The sequence below is a fragment of the Hibiscus syriacus genome, unplaced genomic scaffold, assembly GCF_006381635.1.
Source record: "Hibiscus syriacus cultivar Baekdansim isolate YM2019G1 unplaced genomic scaffold, ASM638163v2 tig00117056_pilon, whole genome shotgun sequence".
NCBI classification, from domain to species: domain Eukaryota; kingdom Viridiplantae; phylum Streptophyta; class Magnoliopsida; order Malvales; family Malvaceae; genus Hibiscus; species Hibiscus syriacus.
Window position 1 is genome coordinate 3544669 of NW_024063539.1, and position 25956 is coordinate 3570624.

A 25956-nucleotide genomic window follows, 5' to 3' on the forward strand; every position below is an offset into this window, starting at 1 on the left:
AGCTACCACTTTCTTCCTTTATTGCAGCCTTTTTTGACTTTGTTTTGCCATCTCACTTCTCTTAATAATTAAGCATTTCTAAGTGTTTCACAAGCTACTGCCAACTCACTTTCTTCAAGTATTTTCTTGCTTTGCCGTCATGCTAGAAATTTCATGTTTGAACATCTGCAATTTTTAACTTTTTCAACTTTCTAGAATCAAGTTTGATTTCTAACATGATTTGATCTTGCAAATAATTTAGAAGGCAAGTTGATCGTATTTATTAAAAGAATAATTTAGAATAAGATTGACACTAACTGCAACAAACTAGTTTCATGAACAATTCTATAAATGAATTTGAATTTCTAGTTTAGTCTCTAATTTTTGGGATAGTGGTTAGGTATATAAAAAAAAAGGGTTAGGCACCAAGTAAAAATAGGTTTCTCCCCAACCCCATTGATGTGCATTGTGTCCAAACAGAAAAAAGGAAGGAAATTTTGATTAGATGATGTTAATTTCGCATACTAATTACGTCTTAAATTTGTATCTCCCATATGTTTAAAAAACAATTCGAAATACAAAATTATTATAATGTGATCTTTTATCTTTAAAACGAATTCGCCTTTATATATATATTGGGGGAGATATGATTCTGTTATATTAAGTAAAACTCTTTTAGTTTTACATAGATTTAAGATTGATGGATTAGTGAAAATAGATGGTTGATATTAACAGTAGGAAATGAGAATATATTCACTGGAAAAAAAAACAAGGAGTCAATCTCAGCTATCTATTTTCACTCATCTAACGATCCTAAATCTGTGTAAAACTAAAGAGTTTTATATTGTGTAAGTGGATCCTAACCATATAATATATATATACTGAATTTAAGGTTTAATTTATATATTATAATTATTATTTAATATACTTATATAGTTTTTGAACTCACAAGAATTAAAAAAATTGTTACGTACGTTTCTTATTTATTTAATTTTTATTTTAAAAATAAAAATCAAGAATATTTGATGGTTTATTAACTAATTTATAAAGTTGGAAAGCTTCATCACTAATATACCAAATAATTATTCATATTTAGTGTGATTATTTTCTAAAAGGATATCTCAAAATTTTAATATACATCAAATTATTTATCTTGCTTATCAATTCATTATTCTAATACAATATTCTCAACAATTTTTTTGTCCAAAACCTTATTAATATAGATGATAACGAGTCAAACTTTTGATTAATCTGAACAAAAATATATATCTCTTCCATCTAAATTTGACTCAAGCTTATAAGTATATCTCTTTCACTTAATCAAACTCGACTCGAGAAATATATCATCTCCACTTGAATTTGATCCAAATAGAATTTTAGGGTAAAAATCTTTATTTTGATTTGGCTTGACTTAACTTATATATATAATTATTTTTATTTGATAACATAGAGACATGATTGAATAATTATAGGGAGAGTGATATTATAATAATTATCCTTAAATTTATAGAAGAACATTATACCACTCCCTTGAGATAGTTGGATTAAATATTTTTCACACTAAACACAAACTCCATTCATCCCAAATCCCAATCTTACTTTCAACAAAATTCAACCTAACTCAACTCAACCTAATTCGATCCGACCCGTACTCAAAATATTTTTTTTTTTAAATATGAACATATAAAATTAAATCAAAGTCTATCGATTCTAAATGAAATTAGTATCCGATGGGTGGCGTACTTGGATTCTCAGCGGACGATGAGAAATAAACAAGATGGAAGCACAAATGATTTGGTAAGATGGAGCATTGGATTCTAAAAGGATATGATGATTGTGGGAGCAAAAAGGAATGATAGCATGGTGTGGTGTTGGAGATAATGTGTTCCGCCCTTTGGGGCTCTCCTTGTCTGCATCCATTTCTACTAGTTTTATATATAACCCACCTTCTCAAACTCAACTCCTCTAATTTATTTCTTATATAGGTATTTGCAATCTTTTTTTTTTTTCCTTTTTGAACTCATTAATTGGTTTTAATAAAATAAACAAATGTTATTTTTTTAAAGTTTTAAATTCAAACATTGTCAATTATCAATTGTCAATTGATTAAAAGTAAATAAATGTTATTATTTTTTAAAAGTTTTAAAAAAAAATTATATGTACATCGTCAATAAATTTATAATTTATATTTGATGTATATAATTAATTCTGTATAATGTCATCTTTAAAACTTAAATTTGAATTATTGTTGGCAAAATTTAATATATTTTACAATCACACATTACATAGAATAAAATAATAATATATATATATATATATATATATCTTTATATTAAGTTCATATTTAAAATATTAAATATTAATAAGAATATTTAAATATAATATAATATAATAATAATTCTTTACGTAGATATTTTAATAGTCATTGTCATTTCCGTCTCACTAACGCTACTATTTTTAGTTTCACCTGAATTACTGTCACCATCCTTCCAATTAGATCTCGACTAATATACGTACTGTTTTTATAAAAGATGATAGCTTTATTTAGAGAGAGAGAATATTTAAAATTATAATAAAAATTATAAATATAATAATAAGAAATTAGTTATTTTTCTATAATTATTGATTCAAGAAATTAATCATTTGAGATTATACAATGATATATAAGGAAAAGGTAAAAAATTCATTCTAAAAATTAATAAAAGATAAATATAAACATATATGACTACATTGGCAAACGAACTATAAAATACGATCAAACTAATGAAAGGTCAGCGAAAAAACACAAATTTGAGCCGAGCGATATGTGAACTATATACGAGCGTAAACCACGTATGTAAATCCAGTCTAAGAGTTCAAAAGCAGGAAATATCAACATAATAATAAATAAAAATCATATTGATCAGTTGAGGTGACTTCAAATCTAACATTGAAAAAAAGATAAACGGAAATAATGAGCAAATGACCAATAAAAAAGATTGAAAACGTGCCAAAAAAAATATCATAAAGACAGAGTTATTAAATATTAAAAAAATACAAAAATATAATATAAGAAAGTAAAGAAAAAAAAATACTAACGATAGTCGTCTGCCAAACAAAGATGAAAAAAACAAGTACACAATCTAATAATATACTGTTAAAACTTGAAGAGAACGAATCAAAATGAAGAAATGCTTCTATAATTTTCATTCAACTAATTTAATTTACAAGGAAGGTATTTATAAGCTTCTAACTACATGCTAACTAATTAACCACCTGGTAACAAACCTACTAAGTGTACAACTAACTATTCAACACTCTCCCTCAAGTTGGTGATTGAAAAACATTTTTAAGCCCCAACTTGCCCATCAGATTTTCATGTTGCTGGACACCCAAAGCCTTAGTCATGATATCAGCTAGCTGCTCCTCAGGTCTTACATGACTTGTTTCCCTCACAACTAACTATTCAACACTCTCCCTCAAGTTGGAATTGCTGCAATCTGTAAGGCTGCCCTATTATCACATAGCAGTTTAGTCGGCTGTGTATTTTCAACTCCAAGTTCTGTTAGCAAGCCTTTTAGTCAAACAATTTCAGCAACAGTCATTGCCATACTTCTATAATCGGCTTCTGCTGAAGATTTTGCTACAGTACTCTTCTTTTTATTTCCAAGAAATCAACGATTCACCCAGCTTTATACAGTATCCTGTTGTTGATTTTCTGGTCACTGGGCATGAAGCCCAATCTTAGTCACAAAAAGCTGTCATAGTACATCCTCCATCAGCCTTCATCAAAATTCCTTGTCCAGAGCTCTTTTTAATGTATTTCACTATTCTAAGAGCAGCTTCCATATGTGATGTTTTTGGCTGCTGCATGAACTGACTCAAAGTATGAACTGCATAGGCTATATCCGGTCTTGTATGTGTTAAATATATCAATCTTCCCACCAATCTTTGATAGGCACACTTGTCTTTTAGTAATTCATCAGCCCCATCCATCTCACGCCCTTTATCATACACAACTGTGGTGAACCTTTTATTTTGTTCTAAAGGTGTGAAAGCTGGTTTGGATCCTCCAATGCCTGTTTCTTCAATTAATTCCAAGGCTTATTTTCTGATTTAGCAATATACCTTTCTTTGACCTCAGTACTTCAAAGCCTAGAAAATACCTTAATTCTCCAAGGTCCTTTATTTTAAAATTCTTGTGTAGATTCTCCTTGAGCTCTTCAATCAACCCTTCACTGTTGCCAGTGATAAGTAAATCATCAATATAGATAAGGAGAATGACAATAATGCTGCCCTTTCTTTTGGTAAACAGAGAATAATCATGTTTACTCTGTTGATAGCCTTCTTGAACCAAAGCTTTTGTCAACTTAAGGTTCCATTGCCTTGATGCTTGCTTCAGGCCATAAATGGATTTTTACAGGCGACATACCCGAGACTCCCCCTGACTGCAAAAACCCTCGGGCAGATCCATATAAACTTCCTCCACCAAATCACCCTGAAGAAACGCATTATACACATCCATCTGATATAATGGCCAAAGATTATGGGAAGCTAAAGCAAGAACAGTTCGAATAGTGACCAGCTTTGCAACAGGAGAAAAGGTATCTACAAAATCCACCCCCTCCTTTTGAGTGTATCCTTTTGCCACAAGACGAGCCTTAAAATGCTCAACCTCTCCATTAGCTTTGTATTTGACACGATACACCCATTTGCACCCAATTAGAACCTTTCCAGATGTCAAAGTTACCACAGGCCATGTGTTATTTTGCTCTAAAGCTGAAATCTCTTCTTTCATAGCTTGGACCCACAAAGGATTTTGGATGGCCTCAGAATAGGATTTTGGTTCAAGAATTTTAAAAGTGGAAGAAAGAAAGGACTTAGTAGACAAAGGTAAATGATCATAAGACAAATATGTTGAAATAGGATACTTACTTGGCATGGAAGAGGATTGGTAAGAGTGAACAAAGTCATTCAGCCATGATGGAGGTTTGAAACCCGAGAGGATTTTCGAAGAGAAACACTTGATTCAAGAACAACAAATGATGGCTGACTATTATCTTGGTTTAAAACAGAAGACTCATTATTGTCCAATGGAGCCACCAAAACCTATACCAGAAGACTCAATTGAATCTGTTAAGGGTTGAGATGAACCAGAAGAATGTGATAAAGGTGAGCTGGTTGGAACTATAGGAGAAGAATCTGAACCGAGAACCAAAGCTGGAATATCAAGGACCAAAAAATCTGAATCTGGAGCAAAGGAAGAGTGAGGAAACAAAGGAGAGTCTTTGTGATTAGAAAAACGAAAAGGAAAAAGATGTTCATGAAACTTGACATCCCGACTGACAAAGAAAGTTTTAGTTTCTAAACTAAACATGATGTAACCCTTTTGAGTTGAGGAATAACCCATAAAGACTGAAGGCACAACCCTAGGAGAGAACTTATCAGCACATTTAAGTTGAGTAGCATATCCAAGACAACCAAAGATTTTCATATGTGACAGATTAGGTTTTTTGTCATAAAGCATTTCAAATGGACTTTTCCATTGCAAAACAGCAGAAGGGAGCCTATTGATAATATAGCATGCAGTTTTGACACACTCACCCCAGAATTTTATTGGTACATTTGACTGGAAACGTAATGCCCTAACCACTTCAAGCAAATGTTTGCGCTTACGTTCGGCTATTCCGTTTTGCTGAGGTGTTCTAACACAAGAACTTTTATGGAAAATTCTCAAAGATCTAGTTTGTTCACATCTGATCAGTTGAAATTGGACGTGATTCCGTAGCACATGAAATTGGAGATTTAAGACTGTAGAAATTAGATAATATATGATCTGTGGCACCTGTATCTAGAATCCAACACACATCAGAACCTTTAGTCATTGAATAAGCGGAAATATTACCTGCCAAATTAGCGGATGCCTCTAATGTAGGCCCTTTGAGCAATTCAAGAATCTGATATATTGCTCACGCGTGAAACCTGGTGCCCCTGTAGGTTTTTGAATGTCAGCCATGCCTGTTTCCTGACCCGAACTATCTTCAGATTTATTGACAACCATGGCAGCTTGTGAATTATTCTTCTTTGTGAACTTAAAATCCGGGGGGAAACCATGCAACCGATAGTAATTCTCACGTTTGTGGCCTCTGATTTTACAATGATCAGATGTGTCATTAAATCGACGGCGTTCTTGATTATGTGAGGTATTCGTGTACATCACCGTGGAATATATCAAGGGCGATAGACCAGACAATTGAACACGATGAGATTCTTCTTGTGTAATCATCGAATAAGCCTGGTTTACGGTAGGCAACGATTGCATGAGCAAAATTTGACTCCTCACAGCAGTGTAAGTCTCGTTCAAACCCATAAGGAATTGAAATAATTTTTGCTGAGCCAGAAGCCTCTGATTTTGCTGCGAATTCTCACATTCCCAGGAAGAAAATGGCACCAAAGAATTATATTCATCCCATAGCAATTTCAGTCGTGTGAAATAAGTTGAGACTGAAGAATCACCTTGATTCATCGTTGCAATTTCACGATGAAGGTAAAAAAATCCTCGATCCATCCACCTTGTCAAATCTCTCTTTCAAATCTTGCCAAACTTGCGCCGCCGTGGTCGCAAACACTATCCCCGCCGGCAAATCACTGCTCACGGTGTTAAGTATCCAAGATAGAACAAACGCATTACAACGCTCCCAATGCGGATGCAAAATCTCGTCGTAATCCTCCCGTCGACAATCTCCAGTAACAAATCCCAACTTATTCTTTGCTAACAGAGCAATTCGCATGGTCCTGCTCCAGATGTTGTAGTTCTCAACTCCTGTGAGACGATGCGACACCAAAACGCCTCCTGAAGTATCAGATGGATGGAGAAAAAGAGGACGATTAAAATCGATTTCCTGATTTCCGATAGGCGGCATGACGAGCAATCACCAAAGAAATTTTGCTGAAGAATTTGGGAAGAAAGAAAATAATGTGATAAGCCCAAAGAAAAATGGCCCAATAACGTGACCCAGACCAACAACACAAAAAATGGTCTGCTGAAGAACTAAACTAAATCAAACGGAAAAGAAAGAGCTGAAGAATGCCAAACAAATGATGAAGAATACAGAAAAGATGAAGAACACCAGAAACAATTTACAGGACGTCAGGATCTTTGGCGAATGATAATACATTATTATTGTTTATTTCACTTTCAGGTATAATACATTTTGGTTTTATAATATTTTTACTTGAATTATCAAATGGAATTCAATTAAAATATTTTATGCTATAAACATTGATATTTAATTTATTAATCGATTAATTCAAATATAAACAACGATTCTTCCAACTCGGTTTATTATATTCACAACATGAATATTCTTATTTCTAATCTTACTAAAGATATATCGCATATCATCCTGCTAAATGAATATATAATTAATAAAATAATATTGTAAAACAAATAATTGGACAAATTTTCATTAAAATCAAATAAATATAATGATTCTACAAGTTTTATTTTCTCACGGCCCTATCCAGTTACTTGGCCCATCATTTCATAGGTCCATTGAGATTCACTTAAACCAAATCTCAATCTCCCAAAGCAAGCCCAAAAACTTGAGAAGATTACATAAATATGTTTTTATTCCTAAATTTCTGCTTTTTCTTTGTTACGACATAAATAGCCGCCAGCACTTGCTATTTTTTTCACAAATAGAAAACAATAAAGAAAAGAGAAAATAACTTCAGTGACAAAAAATCCTAGATAATATACGATTTTGATCAATTTTTTTTGGATTTACGAAAATGACCAACAAAATCGCAATGCGATCTTTAATTCGCACTGCGATCTCCACTATCGCAAATTCGCGTTACATTTTGCGTTGCGATAGTTGAAAAGCGCGTTGTGATTTTCCATTTTACGTTGCGATAGTCTACAGTTGTCGTTGCGATTTTCTAAATTCGTTGCGAAAATTTGTTGTGATAGTTAAAAAAAAGATTTTGTTTCTTAAAAATCTTCTCTAAAAAGTTAGTATCCGCGCGGACGTGTCGAAGACACGTATGACGTATGACCACGACCACAACCCGACCCGACCCGAGACGGACGGCGACGGTGACGCGCAAGAGTCCCCCTTGCTCTCTATCACTCAACAAGGAAGTGGGAAAGCCAACCCTTAAATACCATTCCCAATAGTGTTTCCAATACTATGTGAGATTTGAGCATTACCAACACTTGTTCCCAATACTATGTGGGATTGAGCCTTAAATAGTGATATTATTTTTGAATGTTTTGCTTAAAATTACAATAATCGCGATTGATTGTAGATTAACTTTTAATTATGACATATTTAATCGTATAATACTAATGCAATTGGTTGCTGATTCAGTTGTTTTAAGGTGCATGATTGTTAATTGTTTTCTGAATAATTACATTATATTGGAAACAAGTGTTGGTAATGCTCAATCACACATAGTATTGGAAACACTATTGGGAATGGTATTTAAGGCTTGGCTTTCCCACTTCCTTGTTGAGTGATAGAGAACAAGGGGGACTCTCGCGCGCCGTCGCCGCTGTCTGTCTCGTCTCGGGTCGTGGTCGTAGTCGTGGTCGTGGTAATACGTGTCTTCAACACGTCCGCGCTGACACTATCTTTTTAGAGAAAATTCTTAAGAAACAAAATCTTTTTTTTTAACTATCACAACGAATTTTCACAACGAATTTGGAAAATCGCAACGACAACTGTAGACTATCGCAACGCGAAATGCAACGCGAATTTGCGATTGTGGAGATCGCAATGCGAATTAGAGATCGCATTACGATTTTGTTGGTCATTTTCGCAAATCCAAAAAATATTGATCAAAATCGTATATTATCTAAGATTTTTTGTCACTGAGATTATTTTTTCTATAAAGAAGATTATCCAAAAAAAAAAAGAGAGAGAGAGAGAACAATAAAGAAATAAACTTCAACAGAAAGACTAAATACACACAAAAAAAGGGTATAGTATAAGGACTTTTAATACAATTTAACCCAAAAGAGACGATTAATTCAAAGTCGGTTTGTAGATTGCATATCCAAAGAGACGAATATTCTATAACAATGAAGCGAGAAAAAAGAAAAACTCGTCGGCTTTCGTAGGCTCGGTCCTTTTTAAAAGAGGCAAAAGAAAAACATAAAGTTAAGATTAAGACAGAAGAAGAAAGCAAAGATGTGTTACGAAGCGAAGTGCTCAACATGCGGCAAGACAACATGGGGAGGTTGCGGAAGGCATGTTCCGTCTGTTTATAATCGGGTGCCGGAAACCCAACGCTGCAACTGCCGGGAATGGCCGGGTGTCAACTCTTCCGCCGCTCAAAATAGTGACCAACCTTCCAGTTATTGCACCGTTTTATGAAAAGAATCTTGCCTTTTTGTTTTTCCTGTTGACTTCCAGATCTGTTTTATTTTAATGCTTGTGTTGTTCTATCTTGATTGATATCAGCTGGGTTTTTTGTTGACTTTGTTTTAAAAATTGTTATCTTCAGCTCCTTGCATATCGTTTTAAGTCTCTTACTTCTACTAGCTTGAGCAAAGAGCAAACTTACTCATAAATCATTAATATTTATGCATCACAAGAGAAAAGGCAATACTTGATCATGAATGGTTAATTAGATGCTACTAGGGATGGTAAAGGTTGCAAATTTCTCAAATTACGAATCTTTTTGTCGTAGACTAGATGAATTTTTTGTGGTAACAACTAACAAGCATTACTCCCTGCTAAAAATTGAAAATACTATGAAAGATTACGATAAAAAAAGGTTGAAAGTTTGACCCAATTAATTTTGGGTTTTTGTTTTCTTCCAAAACGAATTGATCCATAAAACTACGATTGGACCCAGAGTTTTTGGGTTGAGCTTCAGCCCATAAGGATCAGAACCCCATCCCTTCAATCAATCGTCGTCTGCACAAGTTAAACCCTAGAGGCCAAACACACATAACAAATCTCTGGTGTTTACGAGTAAAGTGTTTCTGTGTAACATGGCGCTTTTGGCGTCCTCCTTGGTGCCTTCAACTCTGAATATCAAGGTATTCCTTCGACTTATTCTCTGCTTATATATAATCTAACTATAATTATCAGCTTAAATTTATCTTCCATATCAAAATGGAACTTGAAATTAGTACAAACTCCAGTTCGTTTACACCCCATTTTTTCTATTTTCACATACAGGTTAGGCAACATGAACACCAGCCTTGTTCGTTTCAGCTCAATAGTTTTCCGTTGCAATTAAGTCGTCGTCGTCGTCGAGTTTCTACAACACGTCAAATGAAAATAACAATGGCACTGTTTGGGAATCCGAATAAGATCAAGGAACAACTCGTTATCATCAGGGACAAATTATGGGAGAACAGCCCCAACTCTGTAAAATCTTTCCCTTGGAAAAAAGCTGAGAATTTACTGCTGGATAAACTAATTATCGCGGGACAGAAGGCATTGAAGTTTTTTCTCGTTACATTTATTGTGATCAGTTGTCTGTCGGATTTCATGTTTTCTATTTCCAGAAATCAAGAATTGATAATACCCTTCGGTCTGATTGTTGGATTATTGATGTCTTATTTCTTAAAAGAAACATCCCAAGAAGCATTTCGAAGCTTCCAGGTAGATTCTTCGTTCTTTAATATTGTGTATGTGATCATTCGAGTGCCTGGTTTATTGTAATTCTGGGGTTTTTCCTGTTTAAGCAGGGGAAGGACTTGGAATTTAAATGGCAGCTCTTAGCAATGGGTGGCCTCTTTGTTGTTTTTAAGTTTGTTTCTGCATTTTTCGTGATACGAACAAAGGTGTTTCTTTTGCATGTCGCGAATGGTGGATTGATGCAAGTTTTGTGGCTATGGAAAAGCTTTGAGGCCGGAAATGGAGACGATTTGTTTTCCATGAAAGATGGATCATCTTCATCTGGAGTTGCAGAAAGTTGAGTTCTTTACTACGTCGTAATCTGTAAGTCACACATCGTGCTAGTTGTGCTGTGACAGTTAGTTGAACAAAACAATTAGCGAGTATTTCAGAAGCCGCATAACATCAAATGATGAAATTTTCACCTGCATTGAAATATTGTTAACATGCACTGACGTAAATGGGCAAAGAAGTTGAAGAGCAGTGTCATTTTCGTTTAGTTTGGTTAAAATCGAACCACCCAAATACTCCAGTTATTTGCCAACCAAAGTAGAAAAGAAACTAACATTTATTGTAATAACCAAAATTGTACAAAAGAGAGTATCGGTTCAACATTTCAATTCGTGTATACACATCAAATATATTAACACTTGGAAACTGTACAAGTATGCATATCAAAGGGCTTTTTCTATGTTTATCTTTTCCCCATTAAGAATCAAAACTAAAATGACAAAGTAATTCGATTGTAGTGTCTTTGTAGAGCAAAAACTTGATGTTCTATTTTGTAAATCCCATTGCCACCATTAACAGATCCTCTAAATGGATGTTTCTATCAACCGATTCCCCTTCCAAATGCAACGAACAGCCTACTTTTCATTCAACTTAACAAGCGGATTTCCTGAAAGTCTAAAGGTACAGATTCAAGCAATTACGAATCGATTCTAGATGGAAAGAAGTCGAACAAGTTAGCACCAGAACCACTATACCTGGATTAGGAGACTCTGGATCTTTGGAACTATCGTGATCTTTGTTCTGCCCGCTGTTTGCGGGCATGGACAAGTCCTGAGATGTGGACGGGTCCTGAGAGATGGACAAGTCTGGACAAAGAAATGGGAACTGACAATATGCTGTGCGTAGCAGCTTATAGATCTCTTCTGCCCTACCCAAATTCTGATCTTGTCTATCCTTCTCTATAAGAACCTGAACAACCAAATCATCACACCAACAAAAAAAATGTTTCGGGAGTTTGGTAGAGAGAGATTTCTGGTTCTTACCTGTGCAGGACTCCTCTTGAAAACAGGGGAAAACCTCTGCCTACAGTACTCATTGAACAGAAGAGTTAAAATTATCAGGGGAATGGTGAAACCAGAAGCAACAGGTGATCTTTTTATACCGAAGACCCCAAGGGCAATAACTTGGGTCAACACTAATGAGAAGATAGTTGTGTTGTGAACAACAGGCCAAAACAGTCCCCCGCATTCATATTTAGGTACATATACATTGAGAATCTGGGAAAAAAGAAGAAAAAAGCATGACCAAAGAACAGGTAGAAATTGAATTCTTCTAGATCTATCTTGTACTTAATTGCATAATATCATCATGCTTCATGCAGAATAAAAACACACCACGAACAACTTGTAACATAAATGTGAAAATTGTAGAGGCAGATTATCTGCTAGCTACTTAAGTACAAAGAAGATATTGACATATTCTATAATACAGAGGAAATGGAAGCTTAGATGTAAATTCCATAAAGAAGCTTTCCAGAGTTACTAATATATAAATGTGTTTTACAAACAAGGTTGACATGTAGGTTGTAAAGCTTGGAATATACTTCCAAGAATTGGCTCTCACTAAGGGGGACTTTGGCTGTTCGGCACCATTTCATTGCTCGCACTCCCCGTATTTTCTTTTACAATTTACAATATGTTTAATGGGGACTACTTCATTGGAGTGAACAAAAACTAAAATAAAAAATGAAAAGCAGTTCAATATCCAAAATGTGGAATTTGTTTAACAAACTGTAATCTAGAAATCTTATTCTCTTAGCTTAGTTTTTATTAGTGTGAATGAACAAGGTTAACAATATATCAAGAAACCATGTCAACATAAACAAAATGCACTATTATTTGATTAACAAAAAAGAAGGGCACAAAATTGATCAGAAAGCACACACACCTGGTTCCGGTAGACGAGGAAAGCAAGAACGAAGTAAATCAACAAGAAGGGCACTATTAAGGGTGCATGACAGACACGTGAAGCCAAGCAGTCCAAACAGAAGAAGTCGTGGGATTTCAGTATGGTGAGGGAAGGTTAGAGCAGAACTACTACATGGCTCTTCCTGCTTTCTTAGTATGAATCTTCTGAACCAATTGTAAAATAGAGGAAAAAGTTGAATTACTTCACAGGACAAGCTCGCCCAGCCCGATGTTAAAACATAAGTGGTAAAGAAGGTAGCCTGCATTTACTCAAGAAGACAAGAACACTAATGACTGTCAGAAATATTCCTGAAGACTCGACTTCAGATGACATTAAAGGGAAAAAAACCCAAGAGTAAGGTATTGCTATGCAGGCTTTTTAAAACCAGAAGTTGGCTATCACATGACGCATCTCTTGTAGACCAAGATAAAATTTAAATCTAGATGCACCTGAAACTTTGCCATGAGGTTGAAAGAATTGAGGTTCTATTAAACCAAATATTATGGAGTGGCATGAAAAGTTACCTGGGTCGGTACTGCTTTGGCAAGTTGTGTAGGTATATCTCTAACACTTGAGAAAACACTCAATTGTCTAATTATGGATCCAGAAAGAACATTAACAAAGAAAACATTCCAGATTGTGAAGTACAGAACTTTAACACATGCACTTCGTTTCCTCTCACTGCGTGAAACAACTCCCTCAATTGTGGAAAACAGCATCATGGTTGGTGGAACAACATACATAAATAACATCAGAATTACACTTGGTAGGTAACCTGTTACAAGCTGGTTCATGAACTTGCTGCAAATATGAACATATAGGAAAGGTTAATAAAAAAGCCAAATCTATTCTTCACTAATAACAAAAAAAAGCAAATTATGATGTACAAAATAAAACCAATTACTTTTGTAAGTTGGTTAATTAGAAGCTAGCTGTACTAGCTCCTGAATAATTTTACTCTCAAGTGTTCATATCATATATGTATATATATATAAAAGTAAATAAAACCCAAAACTTTTAACAAGATCATGAAATACCGGAAGGAGTCAATAAGGAACTTCTTCCAGAATAAGTAATAAAAATTTCATCTGTAATCTATCAGTTGTTAGAAGCAAATATATTGCAGCAGATTATACAAGGAACAAAAAGCTACGAGCATGATGGTCAAGGGATATTATTATTTATTCTTCTATTTACATCCATGTTCATTTTTATACATTGAGATTGTCTTGTCAGAGCCTTCACTCTGTGTCTGTTCCCAGTATATGCCACAACATTTTCAAAATATTTAAGTATAATGCTCATATCACCCCAGTGCACATGAAATTCCAAGCATTTAATTTCCATATAGTTTCCAAAATTAAGATGGCATAATCTATTCCTGTATACTGATTTCCTTGAGGAAGCCGATATAAAATATAAACAAATGATCACATAAAAACTTATAATGGTAGATATATAGCAGTACAAAAGGGTTTAACAAGTATTGTTCTTTTCATGTGTTATGTATGTATAAATGCATAATTGCATATATTCTAACATGCTGCAAATTCCATATTCTATTTCATTGCTTCAGACATCAGCCACAACTGCAATGTGTAATGATAGCAACATAGCGAAGACTAACCCCCTAACACAACTTAGCAATATAGTTAGCAGAAACATACTTACTGTTTCAAAATTCCTCTAAGAAATGGAAAAGTTTGTCTTAACTGGTCTAGTTGAGTCAAGCCTTGTACAAATGTAACTGGAACAAGGAACACGAACATAAAAAAAATAGCACCTAGAAGTGTTGCTATTTTAAGGAGCCAAACTTGCTTGTAGGGTATTGAGAGGTTTGACCAATAAACATCATTTGGCTCTGGGGCTAGTTGTGTCACCCATAACATGGGATTTGATGATTGAAGAACTTGAGCTGCAACAACAGCATCATAACGAGTCCTGAAGAAAACAAAAGAAGCTGGACGTTCCTGTATCAAAGACCAAAATAACATAGGATATCACACGGCCATTTCCATCAAAAGTTAAAAAGTTAGAGATCAATATTTGATTTCAAAAATCAACCACCACATGATTGCAAAAGGAAATGATAAGATTGAACCATATAGGGAGTCTCCACAAAGAAATCAAGAAAATGACCATGAAGATGGGAAGGAAATAACAGCTTAAAAAACAAGTGTTAAGATGATTTAGGAGGCCGCTACTATATCTGATATACAATGGATAGAATTATCAATTACAGTAAATGCTGGCATAAATTCAAACAGAAGAAAAATACTTGCTCAAATTCAATTATGTAACTTACTTTAATTGTGATAAGTTAACTTTTGGAAACAAACCGCCAAAGGAATATACAAATTATACACGACTACTAACCCTTAAATCGAAGTTATTAAACTCTACTTATTTGAAAATTTCCAACCTTGTCTGTTTGACTTGGCTGCAACCTATCACTGCTGGCATTACGCTCAATACTCTCATCTTCATTTTTAAGTACCTTGAAGGAACGTAACATTCCACCACAAAGAAAACATGACATAGAACTCTCTTTATTCTGCAGCTCAATGGTTTTTAGCTTTTTGTAAATCTTCTCCACATCCTTCTGCAAAGACAGCATTGTTAGAGAATACATAGAACTTATTACACATTATAAAATAAACAGAACATTGTGTGGTGCTGTGGAATAGAATAAGAATGAAAAAGGTGAAATACAAGTTCATTTTCAAATAATAATAATAACAACAACAACAACCAAATGAACATGAGAAATTGGAAATTTCAACTTAAATGCAATGTACTAGCATATCAGCATGGTAAATCCTAACTTATTTTCTAAAATAAGTAATTGTGATTGTATGGCAAGTACTGCCAAGTCATGACTGCATAATAACACTGAACTCAAACCGCTTTATATGCAATTTTTTTCAAACATCAATAACCACATGATGGTGACGGGGAACAAGATTGAAACCACATAAGAGTCTCTAAAGATATAAAGAAAAGGACCATGCACTTGGGAAAGAAATAACAGTTTAAATAAATTGTTCAAATAATGTGGAAGGCCACTACTGTATCCCATATTCTTACAATGGTTGGAATTACCAGTTACAGTAAATGCTACCATGCCATCTATCAAAACAGAGAGGAAACTAGTTGCTTAAATTCAACAATACAACTTTCTTTTTTTCGCATCATAATTCTCTAGAAAAGGAGGTAAGAGATCTAGCAGTACGCTAAAACACCCATCTTGGAAAAGGTTGAGATTAATAACATGTTAACCATCAAAGCAAGCATGCAAATTGCTTTTTAGCATCAAATGAGGGGTATTGCAAGGGTTACAAAGATCAGATCTAAATCCAGTAGGTTTCTTTGACGTCAGGAAAAACAAGATCATGGTGAACTGATATGCCTATAGCAAATTAAAATAATCCAGAGGAGATATAAAAGGCAAAATGACTTTGATGACTGAAAACTATCCAAGGCAAGCTAGCTTTTGGAACTGAATCACTGGAAAGGAGTAAATAAACTATATAATATTACTGTGACCCAGAAATCAAAATTATTATACTTATTCCAAGATTTTCAACCTTTTCAAGCTTTTCTCTTTGACTTGGTTGCAGCCCATCACCACTGGTTTTACTCTTAACACTTTCTGCTTCGATGTTAAGTGCCTTAAAGGAATGTATAGTTCCACCACAAAGACAACATGGCATATAACTCTCTTTACCCTGCGATTCAATGGTTTTTATCATTCTGTACATCTTTTCTGCATCCTTCTGCAAAGAAAATATTATTAGAGAATATACATAAAACTTGTTAAAGATTATAAAACAAACAGAACATTGCATGTGCATGGCAGAGTAGAATGAGCATAGAGTAGGTGAAATACACATTTATTTTTGAAATTACTCCTTTCAACTAAAAAGAAACCTAGTCAAGACAACCAATAAAAATGAGAAATTTGAAAATTCAACTTAAATGCAATGCATCAGAACAAGCATCAGGTTAGTAATACCTATTTTATATTCCAAAATAAGTAAAGAATAATTGTTTGGTAAGTGGTAGCTAGTCGTAAGTGTATAATAACACCGAACAAAGTCATTGATATAAAGATTTAAAACACTGTAACCAAAACCAAATTTGAGAAAATCAAGATCTCCTATTGGAGATAGTATGCAATGGATAAATTATCTTTTACTTCTCTCAGGTTTCATATCATATGTTGAGTTTTGAACTCCCACAAAGAAGCAACTTTATTTGGTCTATAGAACAAAATGATTAACAAAAAGCAACATTTTCTGTTTGTCAACACTAATAGCATCCACCCCAGAGGCCAGATGAACACCAAATCCATTCATTAGAAGTCAAGAAAGTAGTGAGTAACTGCACAAAAGCCAACCAGCTATGCCCTTTTTTCTTTAGAAAAAAACTAAAGAATTTTTTAAAATTAAAGCCTTTTCATGAAAAACTCATATGTCAACCGAACCACAAATGGAGTGGCAAAAGACTTGATATTAAGTCTTCAATTAACACTAGCCCTGGGTTCAATCATTGAACAAGCCGTATCCCTTTTCCCCTAAAAAATAGATAAATAAATAAATAAAACCATATATATTTACATCCCTAATATAGTCACTCAAGATAGATGCGTACCATTAATTTGTCAACTCTACTAGCTCGATATACCATCTGATGGGACACATAGCTTGCTGGATAGTAAGTTGAAAAGAAGTTTTCTACTGTCTTACTGTAGGAATGATCCTGAGACCATGGGATGCCACGGACTAGAACTGTGAAATGACTTGGATTCACAGGAGATCCAGTAATATGTGCTATTCTCATTTTAGTGATGCTTTTGTACTCCTACAGAAAAGAAGTAATCTCTAAATGAATGCTGGAGGACGTTTAAGAATGCATCAATTAAAGTCAAACAATGTATGAGTAAATAATGCATTTCAGTAAGCAAATCCTTACAAAGTACAGTAAAATACAAGCTGAGCAGGATATGACGTATAATGCAAGACAGTGAGTCCAAAACCTGGAATATTAAAAAGAAAGAGAAAAACAATCAATAAATAGCTGATTTTATCCAAACTATCTTACCACAAAACCATTGTGTTGGAGTTGCATCTTAATATCTCAAGAAGAAGCTAGTGAAGCAGCTTGCTTTGAGTACTTGAAATCAATTCTTAATTAGATCTCTCCAAGGAATTTTATAAACATACAATAGATAATTAACAAAAATCTTGGATTCTTCCTTTGGGTTGCATGCAAACACAGAATTCTACAGTGCATAAGCAACTATCACATCACAAAAATGGATCCAATTAACATACCATTTTGAGCCCTCTTTTACATTTCCAATAGTAAATACTTCCAGTGATTCTGCATGGATTTTCTTGTGCTGCATTTCTTGTCCATAATAATTTACTGGAAGCACTAGAAAAACACAAATCATAGCAGCAATGATGAATATCCGAATACTGTAAAGAAAAGGAGGAAAATAGAAGTGCGGTTAGTAAACCAGCGGAAGAAAAAACACACCGACCAACCATAATTGAAACATGAAAGTATTTCAAAAGTTTTTGGATATAATCACCTGAAAACAACTATTCTCAAGAAAACTAGAGCATCCACGCCACCAGCTTCCAATATGTCTTCATTAGTTGCTTGCCAGGCCCTCACGATCCAGCTTGCAGAGGGCACAAGTCTTTCAAAGCCAAAAGGATCAGGCTTTATTTGTTCTGAAATAAGCCTCCGCATGAAATACACACTAACATTGCTCGGTTGTTTTCTCAGTATGGAATACAATGACTGCAGCACCACACATATAGCTATATTGATTCCGGCAGAAGTTAAAAGAGCTGCTATGTCCATCTCAGTCCTCTATATCCTTTTATTCAAGCTTTAGAAATTTCAACTAAACCGAGAAAGGACATCAATATTACTTCCAATTTCCTCAAAACAGAAACTTTTAATGCAGAAGAAAGTAGCACGTCACAGAGTCAAGTGCTGCAAAATTGATTTGGGAATTGCCATAGTTCAGAAAACAAAATTAAACAACATTCTCATCGATTAAATCACAAAACAAAATATTCAATCCAAGTAAGAAAAGCAATGCTTAAACTGAAGCACACGGAAAACATCATCAAACTTTAAAAAAAAATAAACAAAAAACACTAATATCACTTGTTTTCAATTCTTAATTCCCTTTCTAGTAATAGAGCCAACAAAAATTCTAAACCATTTTTCCTGTCCGCTTAAATTTCCACATTCTTTTCATTCATTCCTATAGTTCCAGGACGAAAGATTATACAAAAACTAAAGCAATAAAAAAATAAAATTTAAAACAAGAAAACTGCTATTAACAATTAGTCCAAGACGGAAACTCGAACACAATCAAACAAATTGGGAAAAGAAAAAGAAAGATAGTCTAGGCAAATACAGAGCCCCATAAACTTTGAAAAGGTTCCCAACACGAACGCAATGAGATTCTGGAGCAAAATTACTCTACTCGCTTAAAAAATAGGAAACCAAACACTTGCAGAATTCCGAATTTATTACTTGTACGTCAATTGCTATGTTTTCCCTCTTACTTGAAACAGAAACAAAAATTTAAAATGAAAATAAAATTCAACCAAATTGCAGAAAGAGAAAAAGGTCTAATTTCAGAAATAAATAAATAAATAAATAAATGGTAATATCTTATAAAATAAATTTATTTCAAAAAAAATTCAAAGGATAAATACACGCGTAGAAATCTTTTTCATGTTTCTGGTGACTGAGAACATTCCAGCGAATATACACGCGAATGCCACGGTTAAAAGAGTCGATTAATTATTAAAAAAGAGCGATGATTTTCTTAACCGCGATGGCGATGGAACGCCACGTGGCGCAAAAATTAGGTTAGCGGTAGCAAAATGTGAGATCCTAGTACTCTAATCTACAACCGCCTCCGTTGTTGCAGTTTTTTTTGTTTGGTTTGGCGGGCGAGGCGCCACTTTGTCTCGCGACCTAATTCTTTTAAAGAGGGATGGCGCTCAGTGACGAATCAGAGTTGTGGAAATTTAATCGTGCCTAACTTTTTAAAATTGCTTTACACGTCATCATTTTAGATTTTAATATTTTTTTTGAAATTATTGAAATGCATTTAATAAGGTATGGTATAAGAGAAGGAAATTAGCCGACATGTTACCTTTTAATCTTATTTGTTAACTTAAAAAACTAATTCTTACTATAAGGTTAGGAATGGCAAAAAAATCCCGAATTCAAAGGGAAAATCGAAAATCGAATTAGACGGGGACGAGGAAAAAATCGTATATGTTAAACGGGGACGGGGATGGAAAAAACCGTTTATGTTAAACAGGGACAGGGACGGGTTTAGTAATCCCCACCCCGATTACCCGATATCCGACACGATAAATATTACAAATAATTATATATATATATATTAATAAATTTAAATTAAATAAAAATATATATATATATAATATTTATATATTTAATTTAAATATATATACTCGGCCCGATACCCGACCCGATACCCGTTTAAATAATCGTTTATGCTAAACAGGGATACTCGTTTTCCCGCGGTTTTTCCCGATTACCCGATGGGGATCCCCGTTTAAATCCCCGTAGTTTTTTAAACAGAGACGGAAACGGAGATGGGGGACCAATACCCGGCCCTTTGTCATCCCTATATAAGGATCAAACTCATGATTCCTATAAAAATTGGTTTTTAAAACTAGTTTTTTTTATAATCATTTATATTTTAATTATTAATTAAATAATTCAAATCATATATTGTAGATATGAGAATAATTTTTTCAACTCGGTTTAATCTATTCATAAATATCAGAATTTAAACATGAACCTTAGAATCTAATGTTTCATCCCAGTAACTAACCAGTTCTTCGTTAAAAAATTGATTCTTAATATATAGAGATCAAACTCATGATTTATATATAAAATTATTAAAATATCCTTTATTTTACTTTAAGACACTATATTTCTAATTTTAAAATATTTAAAATATATATATCAAATACATTTTGGTTGAAAAGCAAGAACTTATGATTAGAGCCATAATTTTAAAATATTAAACTTTTAATATAAATAATTCCATGCGTGGTATTACCTTATTGACTACTTTGAACTATAATTTTGGTTTTGAAATATTAACTACTTTTAGTTTTATATTGGAGATTCCATGCTTTTCTTTATCCATAAGTGATAAGTTTTTCCCTATAAAATTCATAAGTGATACGATGAACGTTGAAGGATCAAAATAAAATATTGATGCATGATAAACTTTAAGAGTCGCCTATACACCATACATTAATATGTATGTGATGTTAGCCAAAGATTCATATATGTGATATCTTGTTAAATATGATAATTTTTAAAATGTTAATTTTTAGGGTAAAGTACACAGATGATCCCCACTATAGGATATTATTTTGTTGAGTCCTCCGATTATTAAAAGTTACAAAATAGTCCTTCGATTATAGGCTTTAATATGTTGACCGGGATATGATAAAATTTGATCTCAAAATCTCAAACAACTATCATATCTCAATTAGGATGTTAGCATCCAGATCCGATGACCGTCAATTTTTAATGGAAAAAAACGAGTTTGAAACATATGAATATTTGAGCGATCATTTTGTAACTTTTAATAGTTGAATGACTTAACAAAAATAATGTCCTATAGTCAGAGAATCATTTTGTAACTTTTAATAGTTGACATACCTATAAAATAACACCTTATAATCGATGGACTACTTGTATACATTGCTAATACGTTAAAAATTATAACTTCATATGAAAAAAAAATGTGGAAAATATCTATCCATAATGTAAAAAAGTAAAGAAAATGAGGTAGAGGTTGAATTTCTCCGATGACAGATCATCTATGGACTTCGTCTTTCAGAAAAAAATTCAACGAAAGAGCAGTAAACTTTCAAGCGAAACAACTTTCTCTTTGGCGTCGATTGCAGGGGTAAACATTACTCTGGTGGTGGTTATTAGAGATGAAACATGTCTTTTCGTTTTACGAATTTTATTACTGTTTTTTTAGGATCTTCATACTTTAAAAATAATGTCTATTGGAAATAGTTTTTCGTGACTGAAGGGTTTATAACATGATAAGATGATAATTGAATCTAACTGTTTAAAGGTTATTTGTTTTTTCAAATAATTCTTTTAAATTTGGTTTTTCAATATGCTAATTAGGTAATTTATTACCTAACACGCCACAAGTAGTCTTATCACATATATATCAATTTATATGAGATGATTCCTTTTAGATTCATGATATTTATAATTATATTTTTAATTTAATTGTTATTGATATTTCTAAAGGCCATAGGATATACAAGATAAATCTATTGGTTTGGGTTGTAATAGTCCTTCAAAATGTTAACTATCTTGTGCTCTGTATAGATTATTATATGAAAACATTGCTAAATTCTTGCCTCACTTTACAAGTGGAGGAGCTCTATAATATGCAGGAACCATCGCCGGGAAAAACATCTGCCTAACTCCTTCCGCTTTGATAATGGGGAAGATGATTCCCGACGCTCCCTGTAACACACCAGACCATATCTGAGTAAATAAAAATAATACTCTAATGCCAAATGATGAAATTAAAGAAAATGGGAGGATTTGGATAGGGATGGGCACCGAGATCAATCTAGCTCCAATCCAGATTCGCTTAGGTGAAGGGAATGGCAGTAGTAAACGACCAACACCGTATATTGCCACTGCAAAAAAATGTAGAACTAAGCTCAAGGGACGGGGGTTTAAACCAGACAGCAAGGAGATAGGTCCTGTCGAGAATACACCACCGAGGCTTAGATAATCGAAGCAAGCTTGTCGCATTTCCTTCCTCGCTTGATCAGGGGAAGCACAGAATACCTTGTACAAGGCGTCTGCCAAGGTATTGATGGTCGATGCCACAGGCTGTAAAACATGACAGTCGAATCAGTTTCACCGAGTTAAGTTTGGTTAAATCTTGAATTCAAAGATTTTGACAATGCGGTTATGGAATCTCAAACATATAAATAATATATAACTCACCTTCCTCAAGGTGTAAAATGATTCAAGATATTTGCAGAGGGTAGGTGCATCATTGAGGTCACGTAGAGGCCTTAGTAGATTACGGAGGACAACAATATCGGATAAAGCAACAGTCATTCCTCCACCGGTTAATGCATTCCGCATGTTGAGTGCATCTCCCATCAATAGTGCTCCGGGCGTGGGATGAGGAGAAGCGGGCATGCTCCTGTTTGGCATTGTCCTAATATTTCCCTTATTGACGGCTGCTACAAATGAATCATAGATTTCTGGGGGAACCTGTTAGATATGCAGCACATTGACAATCCAAGTGATTCTTAAACATAAATTCAGATATCATGAGCAAAAGAACAACCAAAACAAATAAAGCTACAAGGAGCTTAAATGCAATAGAAGTTAAATACCTGGGGAGCCACGACAGTCTTTAGATAGCTTGCCATCTCACCACTCGCAATAGAAGGAACCCTCTTCCCAGGTACATCAACCAGACAGCGAACCTCTGTGCTGCTGAACTTATAGAACACAATGGGGGAAGGATCTGATAGTATAACATGCCCATAATTTGAGTATGGAAGATGACAATTCTCCAGCACCAATCCCACAAAATAAGAAGGTATGTCTACCTACAGAGTGTAATTGAGGTCATATTAATTTCTAAAATTAATAGTTTATTTAAAAAACAAAAAGAAAAGGAATAAGAAGATAAATATGAACGGAACAAAGTTGACGTATGAAATCACCTTAGGGTTGCAAAGGGAGCGACGCAAGTTTGAAGAACAGCCATCACATACAATGGTCAGAGGTGCAAAAGCAGTCAATTCTCGACCATCTTTAGTTTTGTACTTCACTCCTCTGATTATCCCTTTTTCTTCAAGTAGGGAAGTAACTGTCCCTTGCTCTAAATGTACACTGGTAAACCAATGGGGGAGAAAAAGGCATAAATACCTTAAGGAATTACTATTTCTTACCACAAGGCTACGTTAGGCAGTTGAATATTTTCATCATAATTTTAGTCAGTATAGGTCACTGAACAGCAAAGAGTTGGAGGGATGAATATCTAAAAAGGAGAAAAGATATACCGAGGAAGTCTTAAACTTTTAATTTCACCATGATGCTTAGGGATGAGTGTACAATCGAGTCGAGTCAAAAAATTTTGAGTTATTTAAGTTGATGAGTCATATTTTAAAACTTGAAGTTGACCTGAATTTTTTTTAACCGAGTAAGTCAAGTCAAATTTTCGAGTTTATGTTTAAATTTAATTGCAAATATTTATAATATTATGATAATATTTGATTCTAATTTAAATGGTTTTTTTATAATGAGCTACAATACATGTATATTTTTTCATATTTTTTTCTTATATGATATACATATATCATATAGAATCGAGGGACTCAACTCAAAATTAAAAATCAATCTACTAATTACTAAAAAATTTGAGTTATTCAAGTTATTTGAGTTGTATTTTACAACTCAATTTGAACTTGAATTTTTTTAATTGAGTCAATTTTATGAAATTACAACTCGAAATCAATTCAAGTAGAGTTTTTTCTTCAATTCGAGTCGAGTTGAAAAAAATCGATTTTTTGAGTTGAGTCGAATTTTGCTCACCGCTAATGATGCTACATTAGGCAATTGAATGTTTTACCTGCACGCCGTTTATAGGGGTGTTTTGAGAGTCTTTCAAATAAATATCACCTTATAATACTAATAGAAGGGAAAAAAAAGAAAAGGGGAAGTTTATTAAAAAAAGGAGGGGGTAGGTGGAGAGATACTTAGGAAGGGAAGCTGATTTCCCCCGCATCCTCTGAATGAAAAGTCCATTGTGGAAGCCCCTACCGGAAACATCTGGGTGGAACTTTTCTAAAGGATAGGGAAGTCGGGTATGTTTCCCATCTTTGAAAAGAGCATAACCAAATGCTTGCTGAGCATCAATCCCCTCCACACAATCTGCACTCACAAAAATACAGAAGGCTCATACAATTAATTCCATTAGTGTACAGAATCAAGAATAATCAATAAATAAGATACCCAACACACACCTTCAAGTCCCAACTCCATTAACTTGAGATAGCCTCCTGGTTGTAGGAATTCCCCAACTATACGGTCAGGCTCAGTCAAATCCCTTTCAATCACATGCACTTGACGTCCATCCTGTATGTTGTACCACATGAACAATTTACAGTTGAAATAACTTTGGGTTAAATAATGATTTTGACTCTATATTAAACGCAGAGCTATGTGGTTCATATGTTTCCTTCTTCCTTCACGAGTTAGATAGGATGTAACTACGAGTGGACATCTAAACAAAGAACCGGTCATAGAGAATATTAAACAATGATTTGACCTCTATATTCTCTATATTATATATTAGATCTATGAGAGTAATACACTTCCTTATCCCTCCACTTAGGATATAATCTACAAAAAGCGGAAATCAGAACAAAGAACAGGCATAGAGAATACATGCGGAGTGTAACTTGGCTGTCTAACTCTGTAAGGGGCTAGTATTTGATGGCTAACTTCAATGTGCTCCAATTCTTCATTTTTCTTAGAATAACCATGTACAACATATTTAGACATGGAGATATGTCCAAGGATCCTCCAACTATATGAAAAAAATTGAACATACTCATACATAAGAATTTCCAAATCCGACAATACCATGTAACATAGAGTAATCGATATCCGATCAAGTACAGGGAAGTTCATACATAGAGTACTAGTGATTGTTATTTTGAATTTTTGTTGAAATAACTAGCTCCTGATTGGATACTAAGAGAATGTACCTTGCCGAGAGTGTAAGCGAGAGCGGAACCAGCAACGCCAGCTCCAACGATGATGACATCAGCGTGGCTGCCTTCAGTGGATCCGCATTCTCTGTTATTGGTTAGGACGATGTTCACGGTCTTAGTCCTGTTCACAGAGATCCCCTTCTGTTTCCTTCTTCTCAAAACGACACCGCATAGCGCGACCAGCGTGATCACGGAGCACAAGATCCATCCAAACACGGACGAATCCGCCATTTCCTCCGCCAAAAAGCTAAACCAGAAATAGAAGAAAAAAATTGTTAAGCGCATAC

At 34.1% G+C, this 25956-nt stretch overlaps 2 protein-coding genes and 1 pseudogene across 3 annotated transcripts; 1 reads left to right on the forward strand and 2 right to left on the reverse strand.

Annotated features, from left to right (window-relative positions):
* Positions 1-287: 287 nt before the first annotated feature.
* On the reverse strand, positions 288-25956 carry LOC120198000 (squalene monooxygenase SE1-like). Its single transcript, XM_039199398.1, has 11 exons — positions 25664-25956; positions 24917-25028; positions 24650-24824; positions 23615-23783; positions 23279-23497; positions 22878-23153; positions 22482-22760; positions 22258-22382; positions 12930-12935; positions 4091-4097; positions 288-315 (listed from the first exon to the last, which is right to left on the reverse strand). The coding sequence occupies exons 1-8, from the start codon at positions 25952-25954 to the stop codon at positions 22275-22277; spliced, it is 1629 nt and encodes a 542-aa protein (XP_039055329.1). The 5' UTR covers positions 25955-25956; the 3' UTR covers positions 288-315; positions 4091-4097; positions 12930-12935; positions 22258-22274.
* Positions 9790-11081, forward strand: LOC120198001. 2 transcript variants are annotated; one of them, XM_039199399.1, is made up of 3 exons: positions 9790-10012; positions 10155-10583; positions 10667-11081. In XM_039199399.1, exons 1-3 carry the CDS (start codon positions 9965-9967, stop codon positions 10898-10900), a joined length of 711 nt encoding a protein of 236 aa, XP_039055330.1. In that variant the 5' UTR covers positions 9790-9964; the 3' UTR covers positions 10901-11081. The 2 variants fall into 2 exon arrangements, with proteins under 2 accessions (XP_039055330.1, XP_039055331.1); XM_039199400.1 differs by having other exon boundaries at positions 9792-10012; positions 10670-11081.
* LOC120197999 lies at positions 11149-18734 on the reverse strand (annotated as a pseudogene).